This window comes from Telmatherina bonti (genome assembly GCF_933228915.1).
Source record: "Telmatherina bonti genome assembly, chromosome: 23".
Taxonomy (NCBI): domain Eukaryota; kingdom Metazoa; phylum Chordata; class Actinopteri; order Atheriniformes; family Telmatherinidae; genus Telmatherina; species Telmatherina bonti.
Window position 1 is genome coordinate 2,450,686 of NC_136632.1, and position 20,708 is coordinate 2,471,393.

The 20,708-nt window shown below is 47.5% G+C and overlaps 1 protein-coding gene across 1 annotated transcript in view; it reads right to left on the bottom strand.

Annotated features, from left to right (window-relative positions):
* The window catches only part of large1 (LARGE xylosyl- and glucuronyltransferase 1), a 75,343-nt gene extending 56,071 nt beyond the window's left edge, over nt 1-19,272 (bottom strand). The window contains exons 1-3 of the mRNA XM_079263509.1: nt 18,849-19,272; nt 11,275-11,453; nt 973-1,271 (exon numbers count right to left, since the gene is read on the bottom strand). Coding sequence (XP_079119635.1) covers nt 973-1,271; nt 11,275-11,380 — 405 coding nt within the window. The 5' untranslated portion in view covers nt 11,381-11,453; nt 18,849-19,272. The remainder of the gene's footprint in view (nt 1-972; nt 1,272-11,274; nt 11,454-18,848) is intronic.
* Nucleotides 19,273-20,708: the final 1,436 nt, after the last annotated feature.

A 20,708-nucleotide genomic window follows, 5' to 3' on the forward strand; every position in this document is an offset into this window, starting at 1 on the left:
CCATCCAGAACAGGAACAACATTCTGGATACTGCCATCCAGAACAGGACCAATGTTCTGGATAATACCATCCAGAACAGGAACACGTTCTGGATACTACCATCCAGAACAGGAACAATCTTGTGGATACTACCATCCAGAACAGGAACACGTTCTGGATACTACCATCCAGAACAGGAACAATCTTCTGGATACTACCATTAAGAACAGGAACACGTTCTGGATACTACCATCCAGAACAGGAACAATCTTCTGGATACTACCATTAAGAACAGGAACACGTTCTGGATACTACCATCCAGAACAGGAACAATCTTCTGGATACTACCATTAAGAACAGGAACACGTTCTGGATACTACCATCCAGAACAGGAACAATCTTCTGGATACTACCATTAAGAACAGGAACATGTTCTGGATACTACCATCCAGAACAGGAACATGTTCTGGATACTACCATTAAGAACAGGAACACGTTCTGGATACTACCATCCAGAACAGGAACAATCTTCTGGATACTACCATTAAGAACAGGAACATGTTCTGGATACTACCATCTCTGCAAGAGAACAAACATGCAACAAACACCACAAAAGACACTGGGTACTGTGTCCACAAGACACTGTGGGTTTAGTATCAATTAATCTGGAATCTGATAGTGGATCCATAGAAAATGAATCTAACACAAGGTGGAAAACAATGTGGGTGGAGATGAGCTACCTGCTGGAGGTCTCGGCATGCCTAGTACTGTTCTATTCCTCCCTGCAACCCTGGGTCTAGACCCTCTCTAAGCACAGGGGCGATGGTAGGGTGTCCTCTTTACTTTAATCCGTCCCCCTTCTGCAGAAGCTCTTCTCTCAGCTGGTGTTGTGATGAGAAACCATGTGCAGGCATGTTTTCTCCAAGCTTTTGTAGAAAATCTTTTTACATCTGCTGCCATCAACACAAACTCCTCCTACAGAGAACATCTCACCTCACACTTGTCCACCACTGGCTGATGGATGCAGTCCGAGCTGTTTCCCACAGCAGCATGTTTTTGGCCGTCGTTGTCACCTGTCCCCTCCTCTGAGTGAGTGCGGCTTCGGTTCCCCCGGCGGGCGCCATGTGGAAGGCGAGCGGGGGCGTTCCCGGGAGGTCGGCTGAGTTCCCGGCGTAGGGCCCTGTTCTCCTCCTCCACCGCCCGCACTCGCAATTCCAAGGCCTGTCGCTCACCGGCTCCACCCACCGGGGCCAATGACTGGGTTTCCATTGGAGAGAGTGGGAGGGGCTTCACTGCGAGACCGGAACAGAGACAACCCCATGTTAGACCAGACCCGACACCACAACCCCATGTTAGACCAGACCCGACACCACAACCCCATGTTAGACCAGACCCGACACCACAACCCCATGTTAGACCAGACCCGACACCACAACCCCATGTTAGACCAGACCCGACACCACAACCCCATGTTAGACCAGACCCGACACCACAACCCCATGTTAGACCAGACCCGACACCACAACCCCATGTTAGACCAGACCCGACACCACAACCCCATGTTAGACCAGACCCGACACCACAACCCCATGTTAGACCAGACCCGACACCACAACTCCATGTTAGACCAGACCCGACACCACAACCCCATGTTAGACCAGACCCGACACCACAACTCCATGTTAGACCAGACCCGACACCACAACCCCATGTTAGACCAGACCCGACACCACAACCCCATGTTAGACCAGACCCGACACCACAACCCCATGTTAGACCAGACCCGACACCACAACCCCATGTTAGACCAGACCCGACACCACAACCCCATGTTAGACCAGACCCGACACCACAACCCCATGTTAGACCAGACCCGACACCACAACCCCATGTTAGACCAGACCCGACACCACAACCCCATGTTAGACCAGACCCGACACCACAACCCCATGTTAGACCAGACCCGACACCACAACTCCATGTTAGACCAGACCCGACACCACAACTCCATGTTAGACCAGACCCGACACCACAACCCCATGTTAGACCAGACCCGACACCACAACCCCATGTTAGACCAGACCCGACACCACAACCCCATGTTAGACCAGACCCGACACCACAACTCCATGTTAGACCAGACCCGACACCACAACTCCATGTTAGACCAGACCCGACACCACAACTCCATGTTAGACCAGACCCGACACCACAACTCCATGTTAGACCAGACCCGACACCACAACCCCATGTTAGACCAGACCCGACACCACAACCCCATGTTAGACCAGACCCGACACCACAACTCCATGTTAGACCAGACCCGACACCACAACTCCATGTTAGACCAGACCCGACACCACAACTCCATGTTAGACCAGACCCGACACCACAACCCCATGTTAGACCAGACCCGACACCACAACTCCATGTTAGACCAGACCCGACACCACAACTCCATGTTAGACCAGACCCGACACCACAACTCCATGTTAGACCAGACCCGACACCACAACTCCATGTTAGACCAGACCCGACACCACAACCCCATGTTAGACCAGACCCGACACCACAACTCCATGTTAGACCAGACCCGACACCACAACTCCATGTTAGACCAGACCCGACACCACAACTCCATGTTAGACCAGACCCGACACCACAACTCCATGTTAGACCAGACCCGACACCACAACTCCATGTTAGACCAGACCCGACACCACAACCCCATGTTAGACCAGACCCGACACCACAACTCCATGTTAGACCAGACCCGACACCACAACTCCATGTTAGACCAGACCCGACACCACAACTCCATGTTAGACCAGACCCGACACCACAACTCCATGTTAGACCAGACCCGACACCACAACCCCATGTTAGACCAGACCCGACACCACAACTCCATGTTAGACCAGACCCGACACCACAACCCCATGTTAGACCAGACCCGACACCACAACTCCATGTTAGACCAGACCCGACACCACAACTCCATGTTAGACCAGACCCGACACCACAACTCCATGTTAGACCAGACCCGACACCACAACCCCATGTTAGACCAGACCCGACACCACAACTCCATGTTAGACCAGACCCGACACCACAACCCCATGTTAGACCAGACCCGACACCACAACCCCATGTTAGACCAGACCCGACACCACAACTCCATGTTAGACCAGACCCGACACCACAACTCCATGTTAGACCAGACCCGACACCACAACCCCATGTTAGACCAGACCCGACACCACAACTCCATGTTAGACCAGACCCGACACCACAACTCCATGTTAGACCAGACCCGACACCACAACCCCATGTTAGACCAGACCCGACACCACAGCCCCATGTTAGACCAGACCCGACACCACAACCCCATGTTAGACCAGACCCGACACCACAACCCCATGTTAGACCAGACCCGACACCACAACCCCATGTTAGACCAGACCCGACACCACAACTCCATGTTAGACCAGACCCGACACCACAACTCCATGTTAGACCAGACCCGACACCACAACTCCATGTTAGACCAGACCCGACACCACAACTCCATGTTAGACCAGACCCGACACCACAACCCCATGTTAGACCAGACCCGACACCACAACTCCATGTTAGACCAGACCCGACACCACAACCCCATGTTAGACCAGACCCGACACCACAACTCCATGTTAGACCAGACCCGACACCACAACTCCATGTTAGACCAGACCCGACACCACAACCCCATGTTAGACCAGACCCGACACCACAACTCCATGTTAGACCAGACCCGACACCACAACTCCATGTTAGACCAGACCCGACACCACAACTCCATGTTAGACCAGACCCGACACCACAACTCCATGTTAGACCAGACCCGACACCACAACCCCATGTTAGACCAGACCCGACACCACAACTCCATGTTAGACCAGACCCGACACCACAACTCCATGTTAGACCAGACCCGACACCACAACTCCATGTTAGACCAGACCCGACACCACAACTCCATGTTAGACCAGACCCGACACCACAACCCCATGTTAGACCAGACCCGACACCACAACCCCATGTTAGACCAGACCCGACACCACAACCCCATGTTAGACCAGACCCGACACCACAACCCCATGTTAGACCAGACCCGACACCACAACTCCATGTTAGACCAGACCCGACACCACAACTCCATGTTAGACCAGACCCGACACCACAACTCCATGTTAGACCAGACCCGACACCACAACCCCATGTTAGACCAGACCCGACACCACAACTCCATGTTAGACCAGACCCGACACCACAACTCCATGTTAGACCAGACCCGACACCACAACTCCATGTTAGACCAGACCCGACACCACAACTCCATGTTAGACCAGACCCGACACCACAACCCCATGTTAGACCAGACCCGACACCACAACTCCATGTTAGACCAGACCCGACACCACAACTCCATGTTAGACCAGACCCGACACCACAACCCCATGTTAGACCAGACCCGACACCACAACCCCATGTTAGACCAGACCCGACACCACAACTCCATGTTAGACCAGACCCGACACCACAACCCCATGTTAGACCAGACCCGACACCACAACCCCATGTTAGACCAGACCCGACACCGCAACCCCATGTTAGACCAGACCCGACACCACAACTCCATGTTAGACCAGACCCGACACCACAACTCCATGTTAGACCAGACCCGACACCACAACTCCATGTTAGACCAGACCCGACACCACAACCCCATGTTAGACCAGACCCGACACCACAACCCCATGTTAGACCAGACCCGACACCACAACTCCATGTTAGACCAGACCCGACACCACAACTCCATGTTAGACCAGACCCGACACCACAACTCCATGTTAGACCAGACCCGACACCACAACTCCATGTTAGACCAGACCCGACACCACAACTCCATGTTAGACCAGACCCGACACCACAACCCCATGTTAGACCAGACCCGACACCACAACTCCATGTTAGACCAGACCCGACACCACAACTCCATGTTAGACCAGACCCGACACCACAACCCCATGTTAGACCAGACCCGACACCACAACTCCATGTTAGACCAGACCCGACACCACAACTCCATGTTAGACCAGACCCGACACCACAACTCCATGTTAGACCAGACCCGACACCACAACTCCAGCCACTATACAGAGTTTATAAAATTCACTTTTCCACAGTCAGTTCCAGATGTTCACCTCTCTGCAACAATATCTAGATTTAAACTAATAAATTAACTCAAGTTTTATAAGCAATTAACAACCCAGAGACACTGCCTAAAATGTGAATAAAAGTAAATACAATTGTTTTTCTTTTTTACATGTCATCTATCAGCAACCTCTGGCGGTAAAAAGTGAAGCCTATGCACAAGTGCCTAAAACTGCAACTGTCCAGGCTCTGCTCATTGCTCTTATAGTTATGGGTAGTCTAGCCATCCATTACTTATGTAGCAATGGGGATGTTACCTGATGCACTGAGAAGTACCTCGCTCTATTTCTCTAATATATTAATGTATAAATATATGACAATATTGCGTCTCTAACTTATTTCTCCTTTTTTCCGCAGGTCTTCCTGAATAAGTGCAGTTGTACATGTTGATCTGTCTTTCCTGTCCTCTCCACCCCAACCAGTCGAGGCAGATGGCTGCCCTCCCTGAGCCGGGTTCTGCCGGAGGTTTTCTTCCTGTTAAAGGGGAGTTTTTTCCTTCCCACTGTCGCCTCGTGCAGCTCAGGATGGAGGATTGGATCCAAGTCATGACTCGATGCAATCAGTTGGTTTCTATTATAGGATATGTATGAACTGGCCTGAAATGATGTGGATGTTGATTCGTGTATGTAAAGTGCCCTGTGACAACATTGTTGTGAAGTGGCGCCATACAAATAAAGTTGAATTGAATTGCATTTCCCCCCTCATCCACTGGGTGCTCCAAAACAGAGCAAATCCCCATAGACAGCAGAAATAAACATGTTTAAAGCCTGGTACAAAAATTCATTTTAGGTTTACCTTTTAGGTCAGGTTTACCTTTATATATATATATATATATATATATATGTGTGTGTGTGTGTGTGTGTGTGTGTGTGTGTGTGTGTAGGTCTGTGAAAACATTTCTGGATCAACACAATGTTCAAGCTACAGGAATAAATGTAACTAGAACATTTCTGAAGAAATGTAGTAAATTTTGTAAATGTATAAAGTAAAATGTCTGTGATAGAATAACAGATTAGTTTTGATTAACTGTTTAAACTGTCAGAGGTCAGTTTGCAGGCGTTTTACCTGGAGGTCCATTTCTCACAAACTAACCTTACTCATGTTTTTAACGACCAATCAACATCTAATCAATAGATACTCAGTGGTCATAACACTCATCCTATGTTAAACTGTCGCCTGAGTCACTTTTAATGAGCCTTATAGGATTGTCACTAATGCAGAACCTGGCACACACTGACTGCTTCAATGAAATGTGTGTGTGTGTGTGTGTGTGTGTGTGTGTGTGTGTGTGTGTGTGTGTGTGTGTGTGTGTGTGTGTGTGTGTGTGTGTGTGTGTGCGTGTGTGTGTGACAGATGGATGGTGTCAGCTGCCTAATCTTGGCATCAACGTTTGCGGTATAATCCGGATGGTCTCATGCAGAGACTCACCGCGGTCCAATAATAAAACCTAGCGGGTCATTGACCTTGTATGTTTGATGATTAGATGGATGGTATTCTGGGTGACACTGGCGAACAGAATTCACCCCCACTCTCCTGCCATAACATTAATCACTCTCTGCCACAGCAGAGGTGAGCGTCGCAGCCCACAGATGGAGGAGATACAGATGAAGCATGGAACTCTGCACGTCTCTGTAGCTCACACAGCCTGTCGTCTGATTGGCTGCAGAATGATTCACTTTCACTGAATAGGAAGATGGAAATGAATGACTAACATTCAATGTTTTATGTTTTCTGTCCTTGCCAAGCAGACAAATGTGATGATTTCATTGCTTGTTGTTTGGAAGTCAGTGAAATGATTCTGCAAGTTTCTGTTAACCCTTAAAACTCCACTAGATCCACAACAGTAGCGGGAAAAAGTGTAAATATGGGAATAGTTTCTGTTGTGTGTTTGTTTCAATGGCATTATATTTTCACCTGAAAGCCACACAACAATCTGCAGACTAGGGGGTCTGTCCAGACTCTAGAAGATGGACCTTCCCTTAAAGAAAACCTCATAAAACATGAAGGTTTTCTGTGAACCTTTCACATCTCCTCTCCACAGAATCACCGACATGAAACATCTCAGTGGTAAAACCTGTTGTTGTTTCCATGCAACATCAGGCTGTTCAGAGCATTCATGCGACACATGCAGAGTTTATTCTCGTGGAGAGGTGAAGAGCTTCGGCCACACGTTTACATATGGAGCTAAATCACGCTGCAAAGACCTGAAAAGGTCATGTTCCCTGGAGCTGGAGGGAGCCACACCTGCGGAAAGGCGATTAAGTCACGATAAAACTGGGTTAAATGATGAGATAAAATACAGAAATGGAAACACTTTAGTCACTACACCCACCGGCTGCCAGGCCTGGTTGCAGCAGAGAGCCCCGGGTGTTTTGAGGCATTTTGTTGGGACTGTGAAGGGCTGATTTGGCTGGGTGTGTGCGTCGGGGTGCATGCTGGGAAGGCACATTCTGGAGGCGTTCTGAGGAGCCCGAGCAAATCGGCTCTCCGTGAACAGAAACAGGCGTCTTCGGCAGCCAGTGACCATTAATGGACGTTAACGCCTCTACTGCTGCTGTGGAATATTCAGTCCAGCCCAATTTATTTCTGTCCCATCAATCCCAACTTCTTAATCCAGTTTGACCACAAAGTTTTCCTCTCAAGGATAATCCGTACTTTGATGAAACAAAATCATTCGTTTCACTGCTTTAGGATGAAAACATTTAGGTCCACAAGTTTTTCCTGAGGATGATGGATCGCCAGATGACATCTGAACCCTTTTAGACCAGCTTAAATTAAGTTGTGTTGTTTTTTTTAAATATTTTATTTAACTGAGATAAAAAAATAAAACTAATAAAAAGTAAAAATCAATGAAAATTATAGATAAAAATATATCAAAAGCTAAAAGTACAAGAAAATCAAACTAGCAATATAAACTAAAAATAAAAGCAACAATAATAACTAAAAAAATAAATTAAAAAGACTAAAATAAAAAACACAAAATAAAATTACACACAAAGACTCCTATGACCCCTCGCCTGGTCGCCGGGGTCCCCTCTGGAGCCAGGGGATGGGGCACAAAGGTGTCTGGTGGCCGGTCTCACCATTACGGGATGCGGCCGTAGGGGTCGGGTGCAATGTGAGCCGGCGGTTCGATCCCCGGCTGCAGAAACTGGCTCTAGGGACGTGGAACGTCGATATAGTTGGACTCACCTCGACGCATGGCTTGGGCTCTGGAACAAGAACCCTCGAGAGGGTCTGGACCATCTTCCACTCTGGAGTTGCTCATGGTGAGAGGCGCCGAGCAGGTGTGGGCATTCTCATCAGCCCCCAGCTTGGTGCCTGCACGTTGGGGTTTACCCCGGTGGATGAAAGGGTAGTTTCCCTCCGCCTCCGGGTGGGGGGACGGGTCCTGACTGTTGTCTGTGCTTATGCACCGAACAGCAGTTCAGAGTACCCACCCTTTCTGGAGTCCTTGGAGGGAGTGCTGGAGGGTGCTCCTTCTGGGGACTCCATTGTTCTGCTGGGGGACTTCAATGCTCACGTGGGCAATGACAGTGAGACCTGGAGGGGAGTGATTGGGAGGCATGGACCACCATCCTAGCCTGATTGGCAGGCTAGGATGGTGGTCACTCTCCTCAAGATGGAGGACCGAGGGTGTGCTTCAACTCTGGGGGGAGGAGCATCACAATCCTGTCCTGGTAAGGTACAGAGAGGGAGGTCTGGGTTTCCCGCTGAGGCTGCTGCCTCCGTGATCAGCAGCAGAAAATGGATAGATGGATGGATAAACAATAAATAAAATTATAAATATACTCTAATTTCTGGTCTAAAATGCCGTTTCTAAGCTGTAAGAGAAACTGAAGTCGGTTTTCCTTCATGGTTTTTGTGTTGCTGCTGAGTTGTGTCCCTGCAGGGGTCATGGCACCATGTAAAACCATCAGTACAGAAAGCCAAACAGCCAAACTGGTTGTATACAGTGTGAGCCAAAGGACACTTTTAAAAGTTCAGAAAAAGAATCCATATATGTTCAGTTATGGAAAGAGAGGAGTTTAAATTAGAAGCGGAGTTTAAATTAGAAGACAGAAATAGTTAGAAGAAACGATCCTTGGTTTTGTGTTTGAAGAGTCAACACCCTGCAGAAAGAGCAAACCTTCCCTGTTCAGGTCTCAGCGACAGGATGCCTCAGATGCTTCTCATTCCTGTGATTTCCTTCCAGTTTTCTGAGGTTCTTTCAGACAACAGACTAGTTCTAGATGATTGACCAAATCATGAGTGTGAACTTTCTGTTCTGTGAAAACAGATGTTCTGTACTTCCATGAACTGCCTGCAGATGATGCTGGTGGTAATGGAGACACTGGAGAACTGCTGGATATGTCTTTCTGGATGTTTCTTCAGACTTTAGAACTAACACACTTCTGCTACCACTCCCTACAAATGTGATGCTGGACCTGAACAGGAGCATGCTGACACGGACTGGTTTTCTCTGATGTGTCCTCTCCTGTCTCACCTGAGGCCATGTCCCATCACAGCACCTAACAGCGGCTTCTGTCCACTGCCACCAATCTCATGTCAAATCCTGTAATCACACTGAACACCTCAGTATAGGAATGGATTCACAGTAACAGCCCCCCTCCCACACACACCCCAACCCACCCACCACCCTTTCCACTTTCCCTCCAAGAAAAAATAGTCAATTTAATCATAATTAATGATGGGAAAACTGCAGGCTTTCAATCTTTAAAGTCATTAAAATGGCTCCAGGAGCTCCTGGACTGTATTGTCTGAGGGAAGTAATCAGCTGTGGACAGGCCTCAGTAAGTCATTAATACATCACCTCCAGATGAAGTGCAGAGAAGGGTGACTTTGTCCTCAGGAAATTTGTTACTGCAGACTTTCTGGAAGAAGCTTGTGCTTATTAAGGAAAAAAAAAAAAGCTGCTTCTTCATTTTTTAATTTTTCTACTTTCATCAAACCCTCCTAAACACCAAAAACAAAATTCTAAGTATTTTTGGATGAAATGGAACAAACTTTGTTGTTTTTCAGCCTCTGCAACGATGAAGGAAGTCAGATTTAACATAATGCTGCACATCATGAACTGCAGCAGCTGCAGACTTGTTGATATTGTTACTAAGATGGGGTTGATATTAAAAATGATGTCATATGTTCAGCTTTACAGTTGTTTTTGAGAACATTCCCAAACAGCCAGCAGAGTTTTCCAGAGACAACCTCTGCGCAGCAGTGTCTGCTTAACAAGCCAATTATCTATTAAAACATGTTGGCTTGTGATGATTCAATAAATAAATAATGTGCTGTCTCCTGTTTACAAATCATCAATCTCTACTTGGAAACACGTCTTAGTTGTGGTATTCCTTCGTCACTTCCTGAAGATGACTGAGTCTTGGTTTGACCTCTTTTTTCTCTTTTCTTTAAACTTTATTTAAATGCAGCATGTGAAACAGCACTAGTGTCATCACAGATCTTCCTATTCAGTGAAAGTATGAATTAACTAAAATATCAGTAACACAGCAGTCTGGTGTTCAGGTGAATCCAGCCTTTATCCACTGATTACATCACAGTTAGTAAACACCAACCACAATCTTTGAGACTGGACCTTTCAGGTTCTGAACCAACTTTTTTTCTGTGCTATACCACAGCCGATTCACCATGCTGGTGACTTGCCAGAGTAAAATGGCTATGTGGTAATTTTAACCATTGTGGGACTACCTCATGTCGTTTGTTGCTTACGTAACCCAACTGCATCACCTGACAAGGTATTCAAGTTTGCTTATCAGTGTAAAGCAGACCACTGAAAATTAAATAAGCACCAGCTAAAATCTTTAAAGCGTACTTTAACAGATCCCGGACGAGCCCCCATTTTTTTTCATAATTAGCTCAGGACAGCAACAAAAGTTAGGTTTCTAAAAATGAATAATTTGCACCAAATCACAGAAATTATAAAGCATAGAAAAATAAGCTAGAGTGGGATAAGAGAAAGACAATGTGCAAATGCAGAGTTTGTGAGTTTAGCCATAGAAGACACTCACATGCAGAAAACCTTACCTTGAAAACTCCCGACTGACAGGTAAAGCCAGGTGAGTGCTGGGACGAAGAGCAAGGCAAGAGAGGCCGCCAGGAACTTCCTGCGCCCCCGACACATCCCCAGCATTTTCCAGTGCAGGGAAGTGGAGGTAAATTACCTCTATGTGGGTAGCAGCTGCTGTCCGGGGTGATTCATGGCACTGGATGTGAGGTCAGAGAAGGAAAAGCCAGGTTAGAGAAGACCTTACATGTTACATGTCCTCTTCTACTGCAGAACACTTTCCCAGCAAACGGACTCAGATTCGGATCAGATAGAATGACGTGATTGTGTCCCTAAAAGTAGAGGAGGGCTCTGTGGTTGGAACAGTTTGGTTTATCATTCCATCACTGTGGAACAGGAGGAAACTGGCTAGTGATCAGGCCCATGTAGGGGTGTTAGCACTAGGCGTCTTGAACTGGTAGAGCATAACTGTGGAGGGGATTAGGGAGTGAAGGTAAACAGGACAATACAGGTAGGCATGTCTGTAAAGAATTAAGGCCTGTCTATTTATTCTTAATGCCAAAACTACAGTAACTGTAAAGATCCTGTGTGAAGGGGGGTTATTGTGCCATTTCACATATTTTTAATATTTAAAAAAAAAAATTTATAACAATGAATTGAAAAATATCTAAACAAAACACTGAGAATGATTTTTCTATTAGACAATTATCGTGGATTACAATTTATAATTATAACTTCAGAATAAACAGAATGTACTGAAACAATGGAGGAAGACTTCTCTGATGATGATGACGATGATGATGATTGCTCCTCCACTCTGACCACAAAGACTCACATCTCTCCTTTATGTAGCGGGTTGTAAATGCACGTTGAGCGATTCGTTTTATCTGTGAATATGACAAGTGTAGCTCTGAATGATGTGTGTGAACCAGAGCGTGTATTTCCAGAGACCGATCTGGCCTCATACAAACGTGCTTCAAGACATTTAAACAAACTGTTTGACTTTCTATTAAAATTTTTCATTTATTTCATATTTTCACTTTTATTGCAAATGAAAATTGGCGACAAATATTGGTCATCAGCCTCTTTGATTTCTAATAACTGGTATTGATATCAGCCCTGAAAAAACATACTGGTCTCTAATCCACACCAGTCTGTTCCAGTTTCTACCAATCAGACAGCTGGGAATGATGATGTCATTGTCCCACCACTGTGACACACTTGTACACTGGGAGATGCACTGGGAGACGTCCCATGATGCACTGGGAGACGTCCCATGATGCACTGGGAGACGTCCCATGATGCACTGGGAAACGTCCCATGATGCACTGGGAGACGTCCCATGATGCACTGGGAGACGTCCCATGATGCACTGGGAGACGCACTGGGAGAAATCTTATGATGCACTGGGAGGACCACTGGGAGACGTCCCATGATGCACTGGGAGTCGTCCCATGATGCACTGGGAAACGTCCCATGATGCACTGGGAGACGTCCCATGATGCACTGGGAGTCGTCCCATGATGCACTGGGAGACGTCCCATGATGCACTGGGAAACGTCCTATGATGCACTGGGAAACGTCCCATGATGCACTGGGAAACGTCCCATGATGCACTGGGAGACGTCCCATGATGCACTGGGCTCCTGTCTTTACTCTGCATGTAGAAAGATCCAACACTGTTTTTTATTCGTGGTTCTCTTCGTCTTTCTGGGTTCGTCCTGCTGACCCTGATGCTGTAGACGCTCCTCCATCTCCACCCAACCAGTGCAGGAAGATGACTGAGTTTCACTTTGCTGTGAACTGTGTATCCCTCCAGCTGAACCTGGCAGCTCTGTGACATCATGGCAGGATGAGTCATCAGCAGTCATAGCTCAATGAAGACGTCAAAGCAGCAGCACTGCATCAGGAAAATGGATCAATAACATCAGATTTTCCTTCTTAAACCTGACAAGCTGCATGTTTGTCTTTTAATCGCAGCTTGAATCAATCCTTTTGTTTTCAGACTCAGAGGAAGACATTTAATCTCCCCAGAGGCAGACCCAGAACAGTCATCGTGACCTTCCCAACATCCCGGGAAGGGGGAGACTGAGCTGTGACCACCAGACTGATAATCTGATTCCAGCAGATAATCGGTCCAATTATCCAATTATCCAAAGCAGCGCTCAGTTTAGTCATGACGAACAGAGGAGAGCGAAGGTCTACCACAGCTTTCTGAGCTGAGCCTCTGCTGCGTGGACAGGCGTCTGTCCGTCATTCCAGTGCTCAGGTCAAGCCATCCCATTATCCTGACAGGTAAAAGCCTGCTGCAGAGAGGAGGCCAACACACTGCAGGAGCATCCATTTCATTATCTTACCTCTGTTGGGCTTCATTAGCATTCTGCTGAAGCCAGAGGGATGCCAGCGCCACTGTGTACACAATGTAAGTCATTTTATCTTTACAGGCACATAAAGGCATTTAGAGGTGACTTCACACAAATCCTCAGCAACAAGCTGCAGAAGACGGGCTGCTTTTCATGCAGATCAGCTTCGTATGGCAGCGATGTCGACCTGCTGCGGATGTAATAACATTTCTCCAACAGAGCACACAGACAGACGCCGCGTTGGACGACTGCACCGTTCTGCTGATATACACTCCTATACACACTTCTACAAGCAGCATTCACCAGAAACATCGGCTGTTCGTAGGTTGCGACATGACCCGAGCCGGGCGCTGACGCTGCCTGGTCTCCAGGGGTTCTGGTGGAGCTCCCATCAGCGTACTGGACCGGTTAACGGTTTGGGACAGTGAGCACGAGGCTCGCCATCCAGCCATCCTCTGCACCGTCCTGCTGACAGGTGTGAAGTTTGGAAGTCAGGAAAGCTTCACTCTGCTGGATTTTTTTATTTCAAAGTCATAAAAACGTCAAATAACTTCAGCTCAACAGAGAGGAACTCCCAACTGTAAACTCATGCCTGGTCGTCTGTCCTGACCTGCATCACCTCTTCACAAACTTCCTTTTGTTAATGAACATGTTTAAGCGACACATTGCTAATTTCCTAAAATGATTTTTAATCGCTCACATATGGATCAGTTATTTCTAATTGATTCCTAACATAGACTGATATTTTTCAGATTCCTTTCGAGCAATATCTCCAAAAAACGTGCAGACACTCTGAGACCACCTGGAGCAGCGCGATGCGGACCGTTTATCCCTCCTCAGCTCACCGTTTATTTATTTAAATCCACTTTAAAGATAAAGAATTGTTTTTCCCACAGAGGAAGTTTTCATTGGATCATGGGAACGTTACACACTGCATGTGTTGGAGGAGGTTTGCTGTGCAGATATGATCCATACTAAACATGTTCAAGTTTGGCCAAGATTCCTGTAATATTAATGTACAGGATTTACTTTTTTTAATTAGCCTTAAAACATTTAATTTCACACTGAAGCAAATATCAACTTTAGCTTTTTCCAAATAAAAATCACAACTGTTAAAAAGTCTGGATCATTTGTGAATGTTTCCAGAAATTTTAGACAAATTCAAAATTCTTTATGAATATTTAATGAAAAAAAAAAGAAAAAAAAAAATCAAAAATCAAATTGCAAAAATATTCCAAATATTTCCAGAAAAACCTCGTTATTGCTTCTACTGTACCAGAAAGTTTACTGGTTTTCATGTGAAATTAACGATTTATCTAAAGAATTTGCACACAGACAGTCTGGTCGACGACGCCGAGGAGAGCTGCTGTAACTGGGAACAATGGGAGGGTTTGGATGAAGGTCTGCATGTGGATCAGGAAATGTGACCACGTGAGCGGAGCTTATGACACACTTATAACTCAAAATGGCCTCTTTGGCTTCAGACTCCGGGACAAGATCTCCGTACGAACACACCTGTTGGAAAACCGCTTCAGACCACACCTGTTCCAACAGGTGTGGTCTGAAGCGGTTTTCCAACAGGTGTGGTCTGAAGCGGTTTTCCATCAGGTGTGGTCTGAAGCGGTTTTCCATCAGGTGTGGTCTGAAGCGGTTTTCCATCAGGTGTGGTCTGAAGCGGTTTTCCATCAGGTGTGGTCTGAAGCGGTTTTCCATCAGGTGTGGTCTGAAGCGGTTTTCCAACAGGTGTGGTCTGAAGCGGTTTTCCAACAGGTGTGGTCTGAAGCGGTTTTCCATCAGGTGTGGTCTGAAGCGGTTTTCCATCAGGTGTGGTCTGAAGCGGTTTTCCATCAGGTGTGGTCTGAAGCGGTTTTCCATCAGGTGTGGTCTGAAGCGGTTTTCCATCAGGTGTGGTCTGAAGCGGTTTTCCATCAGGTGTGGTCTGAAGCGGTTTTCCATCAGGTGTGGTCTGAAGCGGTTTTCCAACAGGTGTGGTCTGAAGCGGTTTTCCATCAGGTGTGGTCTGAAGCGGTTTTCCAACAGGTGTGGTCTGAAGCGGTTTTCCAACAGGTGTGGTCTGAAGCGGTTTTCCAACAGGTGTGGTCTGAAGCGGTTTTCCATCAGGTGTGGTCTGAAGCGGTTTTCCATCAGGTGTGGTCTGAAGCGGTTTTCCAACAGGTGTGGTCTGAAGCGGTTTTCCAACAGGTGTGGTCTGAAGCGGTTTTCCAACAGGTGTGGTCTGAAGCGGTTTTCCATCAGGTGTGGTCTGAAGCGGTTTTCCAACAGGTGTGGTCTGAAGCGGTTTTCCAACAGGTGTGGTCTGAAGCGGTTTTCCAACAGGTGTGGTCTGAAGCGGTTTTCCAACAGGTGTGGTCTGAAGCGGTTTTCCAACAGGTGTGGTCTGAAGCGGTTTTCCAACAGGTGTGGTCTGAAGCGGTTTTCCATCAGGTGTGGTCTGAAGCGGTTTTCCATCAGGTGTGGTCTGAAGCGGTTTTCCAACAGGTGTGGTCTGAAGCGGTTTTCCAACAGGTGTGCTCTGAAGCGGTTTTCCAACAGGTGTGGTCTGAAGCGGTTTTCCAACAGGTGTGCTCTGAAGCGGTTTTCCATCAGGTGTGGTCTGAAGCGGTTTTCCAACAGGTGTGGTCTGAAGCGGTTTTCTGTCTCGTCTCTGTGGACAGAAACTCTGGAAGACGTCTGTCTCGTCTCTTTGGGACAGAAACTCTGGAAGACGTCTGTCTCTGTGGGACAGAAACTCTGGAAGACGTCTGTCCCGTCTCCGTGGGACAGAAACTCTGGGAGACGTCTGTCTCGTCTCTGTGGACAGAAACTCTGGAAGACGTCTGTCTCGTCTCTGTAGGACAGAAACTCTGGAAGACGTCTGTCTCGTCTCCGTGGGACAGAAACTCTGGCAGACGTCTGTCTCGTCTCCGTGGGACAGAAACTCTGGCAGACGTCTGTCTCGTCTCCGTGGGACAGAAACTCTGGCAGACGTCTGTCTCGTCTCCGTGGGACAGAAACTCTGGCAGACGTCTGTCTCGTCTCCGTGGGACAGAAACTCTGGAAGACGTCTGTCTCGTCTCCGTGGGACAGAAACTCTGGAAGACGTCTGTCTCGTCTCCGTGGGACAGAAACTCTGGAAGACGTCTGTCTCGTCTCCGTGGGACAGAAACTCTGGAAGACGTCTGTCTCGTCTCCGTGGGACAGAAACTCTGGAAGACGTCTGTCTCGTCTCTGTGGGACAGAAACTCTGGAAGACGTCTGTCTCGTCTCCGTGGGACAGAAACTCTGGAAGACGTCTGTCTCTGTGGGACAGAAACTCTGGGAGACGTCTGTCTCTGTGGGACAGAAACTCTGGGAGACGTCTGTCTCTGTGGGACAGAAACTCTGGAAGACGTCTGTCTCGTCTCTGTGGGACAGAAACTCTGGAAGACGTCTTGTCTCGTCTCTGTGGGACAGAAACTCTGGAAGACGTCTGTCTCTGTGGGACAGAAACTCTGGAAGACGTCTGTCTCTGTGGGACAGAAACTCTGGAAGACGTCTGTCTCTGTGGGACAGAAACTCTGGAAGACGTCTGTCTCGTCTCTGTGGGACAGAAACTCTGGAAGATGTCTGTCTCGTCTCCGTGGGACAGAAACTCTGGGAGACGTCTGTCTCTGTGGGACAGAAACTCTGGAAGACGTCTGTCTCTGTGGGACAGAAACTCTGGGAGACGTCTGTCTCTGTGGGACAGAAACTCTGGGAGACGTCTGTCTCTGTGGGACAGAAACTCTGGAAGATGTCTGTCTCGTCTCCGTGGGACAGAAACTCTGGGAGACGTCTGTCTCTGTGGGACAGAAACTCTGGGAGACGTCTGTCTCTGTGGGACAGAAACTCTGGGAGACGTCTGTCTCTGTGGGACAGAAACTCTGGAAGACGTCTGTCTCGTCTCCGTGGGACAGAAACTCTGGGAGACGTCTGTCGCTGTGGGACAGAAACTCTGGAAGACGTCTGTCGCTGTGGGACAGAAACTCTGGAAGACGTCTGTCTCTGTGGGACAGAAACTCTGGAAGACGTCTGTTTCGTCTCTGTGGGACAGAAACTCTGGAAGACGTCTGTCTCGTCTCTTTAGGACAGAAACTCTGGAAGACGTCTGTCTCGTCTCTTTAGGACAGAAACTCTGGAAGACGTCTGTCTCGTCTCTGTGGGACAGAAACTCTGGAAGACGTCTGTCTCGTCTCTGTGGGACAGAAACTCTGGAAGACGTCTGTCTCGTCTCTGTGGGACAGAAACTCTGGAAGACGTCTGTCTCGTCTCTGTAGGACAGAAACTCTGGAAGATGTCTGTCTCGTCTCCGTGGGACAGAAACTCTGGAAGACGTCTGTCTCGTCTCTTTAGGACAGAAACTCTGGAAGACGTCTGTCTCGTCTCTGTGGGACAGAAACTCTGGAAGACGTCTGTCTCGTCTCTGTGGGACAGAAACCAGCAGCCTGAATCATACATCATGTTTTTATTCCAGCTGCAAAAACTGCTGATGTGTCTCCTGTGACTCCGTGTTTGTTTGACATGAATCATGAAGGTCCTGCTTGTTGCCATGGAGATGAAGGTCCTGCTTGTTGCCATGGAGATGAAGGGAGTTGTATAGTGAAGTATTGTCTCTCCAGAGCTTCAGGACTTTCTGGACCCTCATGGTGCTCTAAGGTTAACGTGGGGTCTAAACCTGGATTCTCCAGACTGACCACTGATAGAGGTGTCCATCATCATCATCATCATCATCATCAGCAGATGCTTCCAGTGGTTTCTACCTGGTGACACCTCTGTTAAACACCTGGAAACCTGCTCAGGACCAGTTTTATTCTCTGGAACATAACAGTGTCTTTGTGCTGCGCGTGCGGGACTAAACCTGGAAAAGATACTTAATCCCAGCATGAGTTCGGCGCGCGCGCTCCTTCTAGGTTTTCCAGAAGAAACTAAAGTCGGGAAAACTACTCCAACCTTCCGGCTGGTCCTGGACGCTCCGCTGCTTGGTTCCGGACCGGTTCAGGCCGAATCGGTTCAGTTCGGACAGACTGGTGGGGAATCTGCAGCGCCAGATTAGTGCGCGCGCTTCAGCGTGCACGCAAAGGCCTTACAGGGTGTTTCAATCAGCGTGACACACAGGCGCGCGCGCGCGCGCGCGCGCGCACACACACACACACACACACACACACACACACACACACGCTCAGCTGTGCAGTTCTGATGAGGTTCGGACTCACCTGATGCGGGTCTCGTGCGGTCCTGGTCTGCGGGTTCAGCAGGACGCCGCTGCACTTCTCCGCTATTTCTGCTGTTCTGACGCAAATAAAACGGCGCTGAAGGATCCATCCAGTCCGGGCTCTGCGGTGCTGTCGGCCCGGTTCGGCAGCTTCCAGCACCGGCAGCAGAGCCGTTCTGGGTCCTCCCGGCTCCGGACCGACCCGGCTCTGACACGGATCCCAGTCCCAGCAGCACGCGGCGGGGACACGAGCTCCAGAGACCCGCTCAGGCTCGGTCCGGTAAAATGTCTCGCGAGCCACCGGTACCGGACAGATCCCCTTCCACCTGGACCTGGTCCTGGTCCTGGTCGTGTGTCTGAGTTCGGCCTCAACACAGCAGCTCTTTCTTCCTGACGAGCAGCCAGCGTCCAATCACAGCGCCGCATTCTGGAAGGGACGGACGGAAGCCGGACTGGATCACAGCGGATCGGAGTCTGGACCGAGCCCAGGAGCTGGGGTTCGGCTCCGAGTTCACCTTTTTATTTTCTTTATTCAACATGTTTCTCTGTAAACACCGGCAAATTGATTTATTTCAAACAATTGTGTGTTTTTGTTATAGAATAATTTGACTTATAAACTTCAGACTGAATGAAAATATGAAAGAATCCTTAAAATCCTGGAATAAAATGACCCTATAAAACCTGCATCAGTCACTCAGGGGCCAGTTATTCCTCCAGAAGATCTGAGTCATCATTTCTTCTTCAAGCTTTATTTAAACAGCGAAAACTCACAACAAGGTCATGTCAGGTCACTTTCACAGTCAGTCCAATCCTTTTAGCCTGGTTACTGTCTCAGTCCGGCCCGGACCGAAGGGATGGATCAGGGTCACCATACCAGACCTGACTAGAAGACTTATCAGGAAGGATTTCATGGGTTTAATTGTTGACAAATGTTTATTTTAATCCTGTAATTATTAACTGGATTAAAAGTTAGCAGATTAATAAAAGTGTAAATTAGCCAGTAGTTTATTTTTATTTGGTTCATAAATCATTTCAGCTATAGAAATAAAAACCAGAAATAAAGTAAAAACATTGTATCCAGTTTCCATCATCTAAACTAAACGCTTTCAACTCTTCTGTTTAGTTTCTTTTTCATCTTCAGATCATTACAGTATGGTTTGGAAGTTATCTGTGGTAACTTGCAAAACTATTCATTCTGCTTGAACTTTTCTCCATTTTGACACATTACATGCCACAAACATAAATATGTTTTATTGAAATTTTATGTGAAAGACCAACACAAAGTGTCACATAACAGTGAAGTACAGTGAAAATTATGAATTTATCTTTTTTTACAAATAAAAAAGTGAAAAGTGCAACCTGGCTGGATGTAACCAAACAAGCATTGCTGGACTCCCTGGTTGTGTTGTTACACTGTTCTGTGAGTGCAAACGTTATTTTGTCAATCAGCTTCTGGATAAACGATGATTTGATGAGAAGCTGCTGTGTTACTTGTTTTATTGACCACAAAGTTAGTTTTTCCACATTAAAGAGAAACAATGACGTGGACCAACGTCCCGGATCTGGAGCTGCATTTATAAAACTGAGCATATCAATAATAACTACAGGTGGCGTATGTTGGGAAAAAAGGGAAAACTTCCCGATTCATAAAGCAGTGCGCATGCGCCTGATTCCTTTATAAATCAGTATCAAAGCTGTGTCAACATTCAGGTTCTGTGCACCTCAAAGTGCGCTTTCTGAGACAGCATACAGTAGCGTAGAATAACTAAAATTGTGTGACCAAGTGTGAATGCAATACTGTAAAATTACTGATGTATAACGCAAAAATAATGTAAAATAATGTGGGTCGGGACGTTGTGGG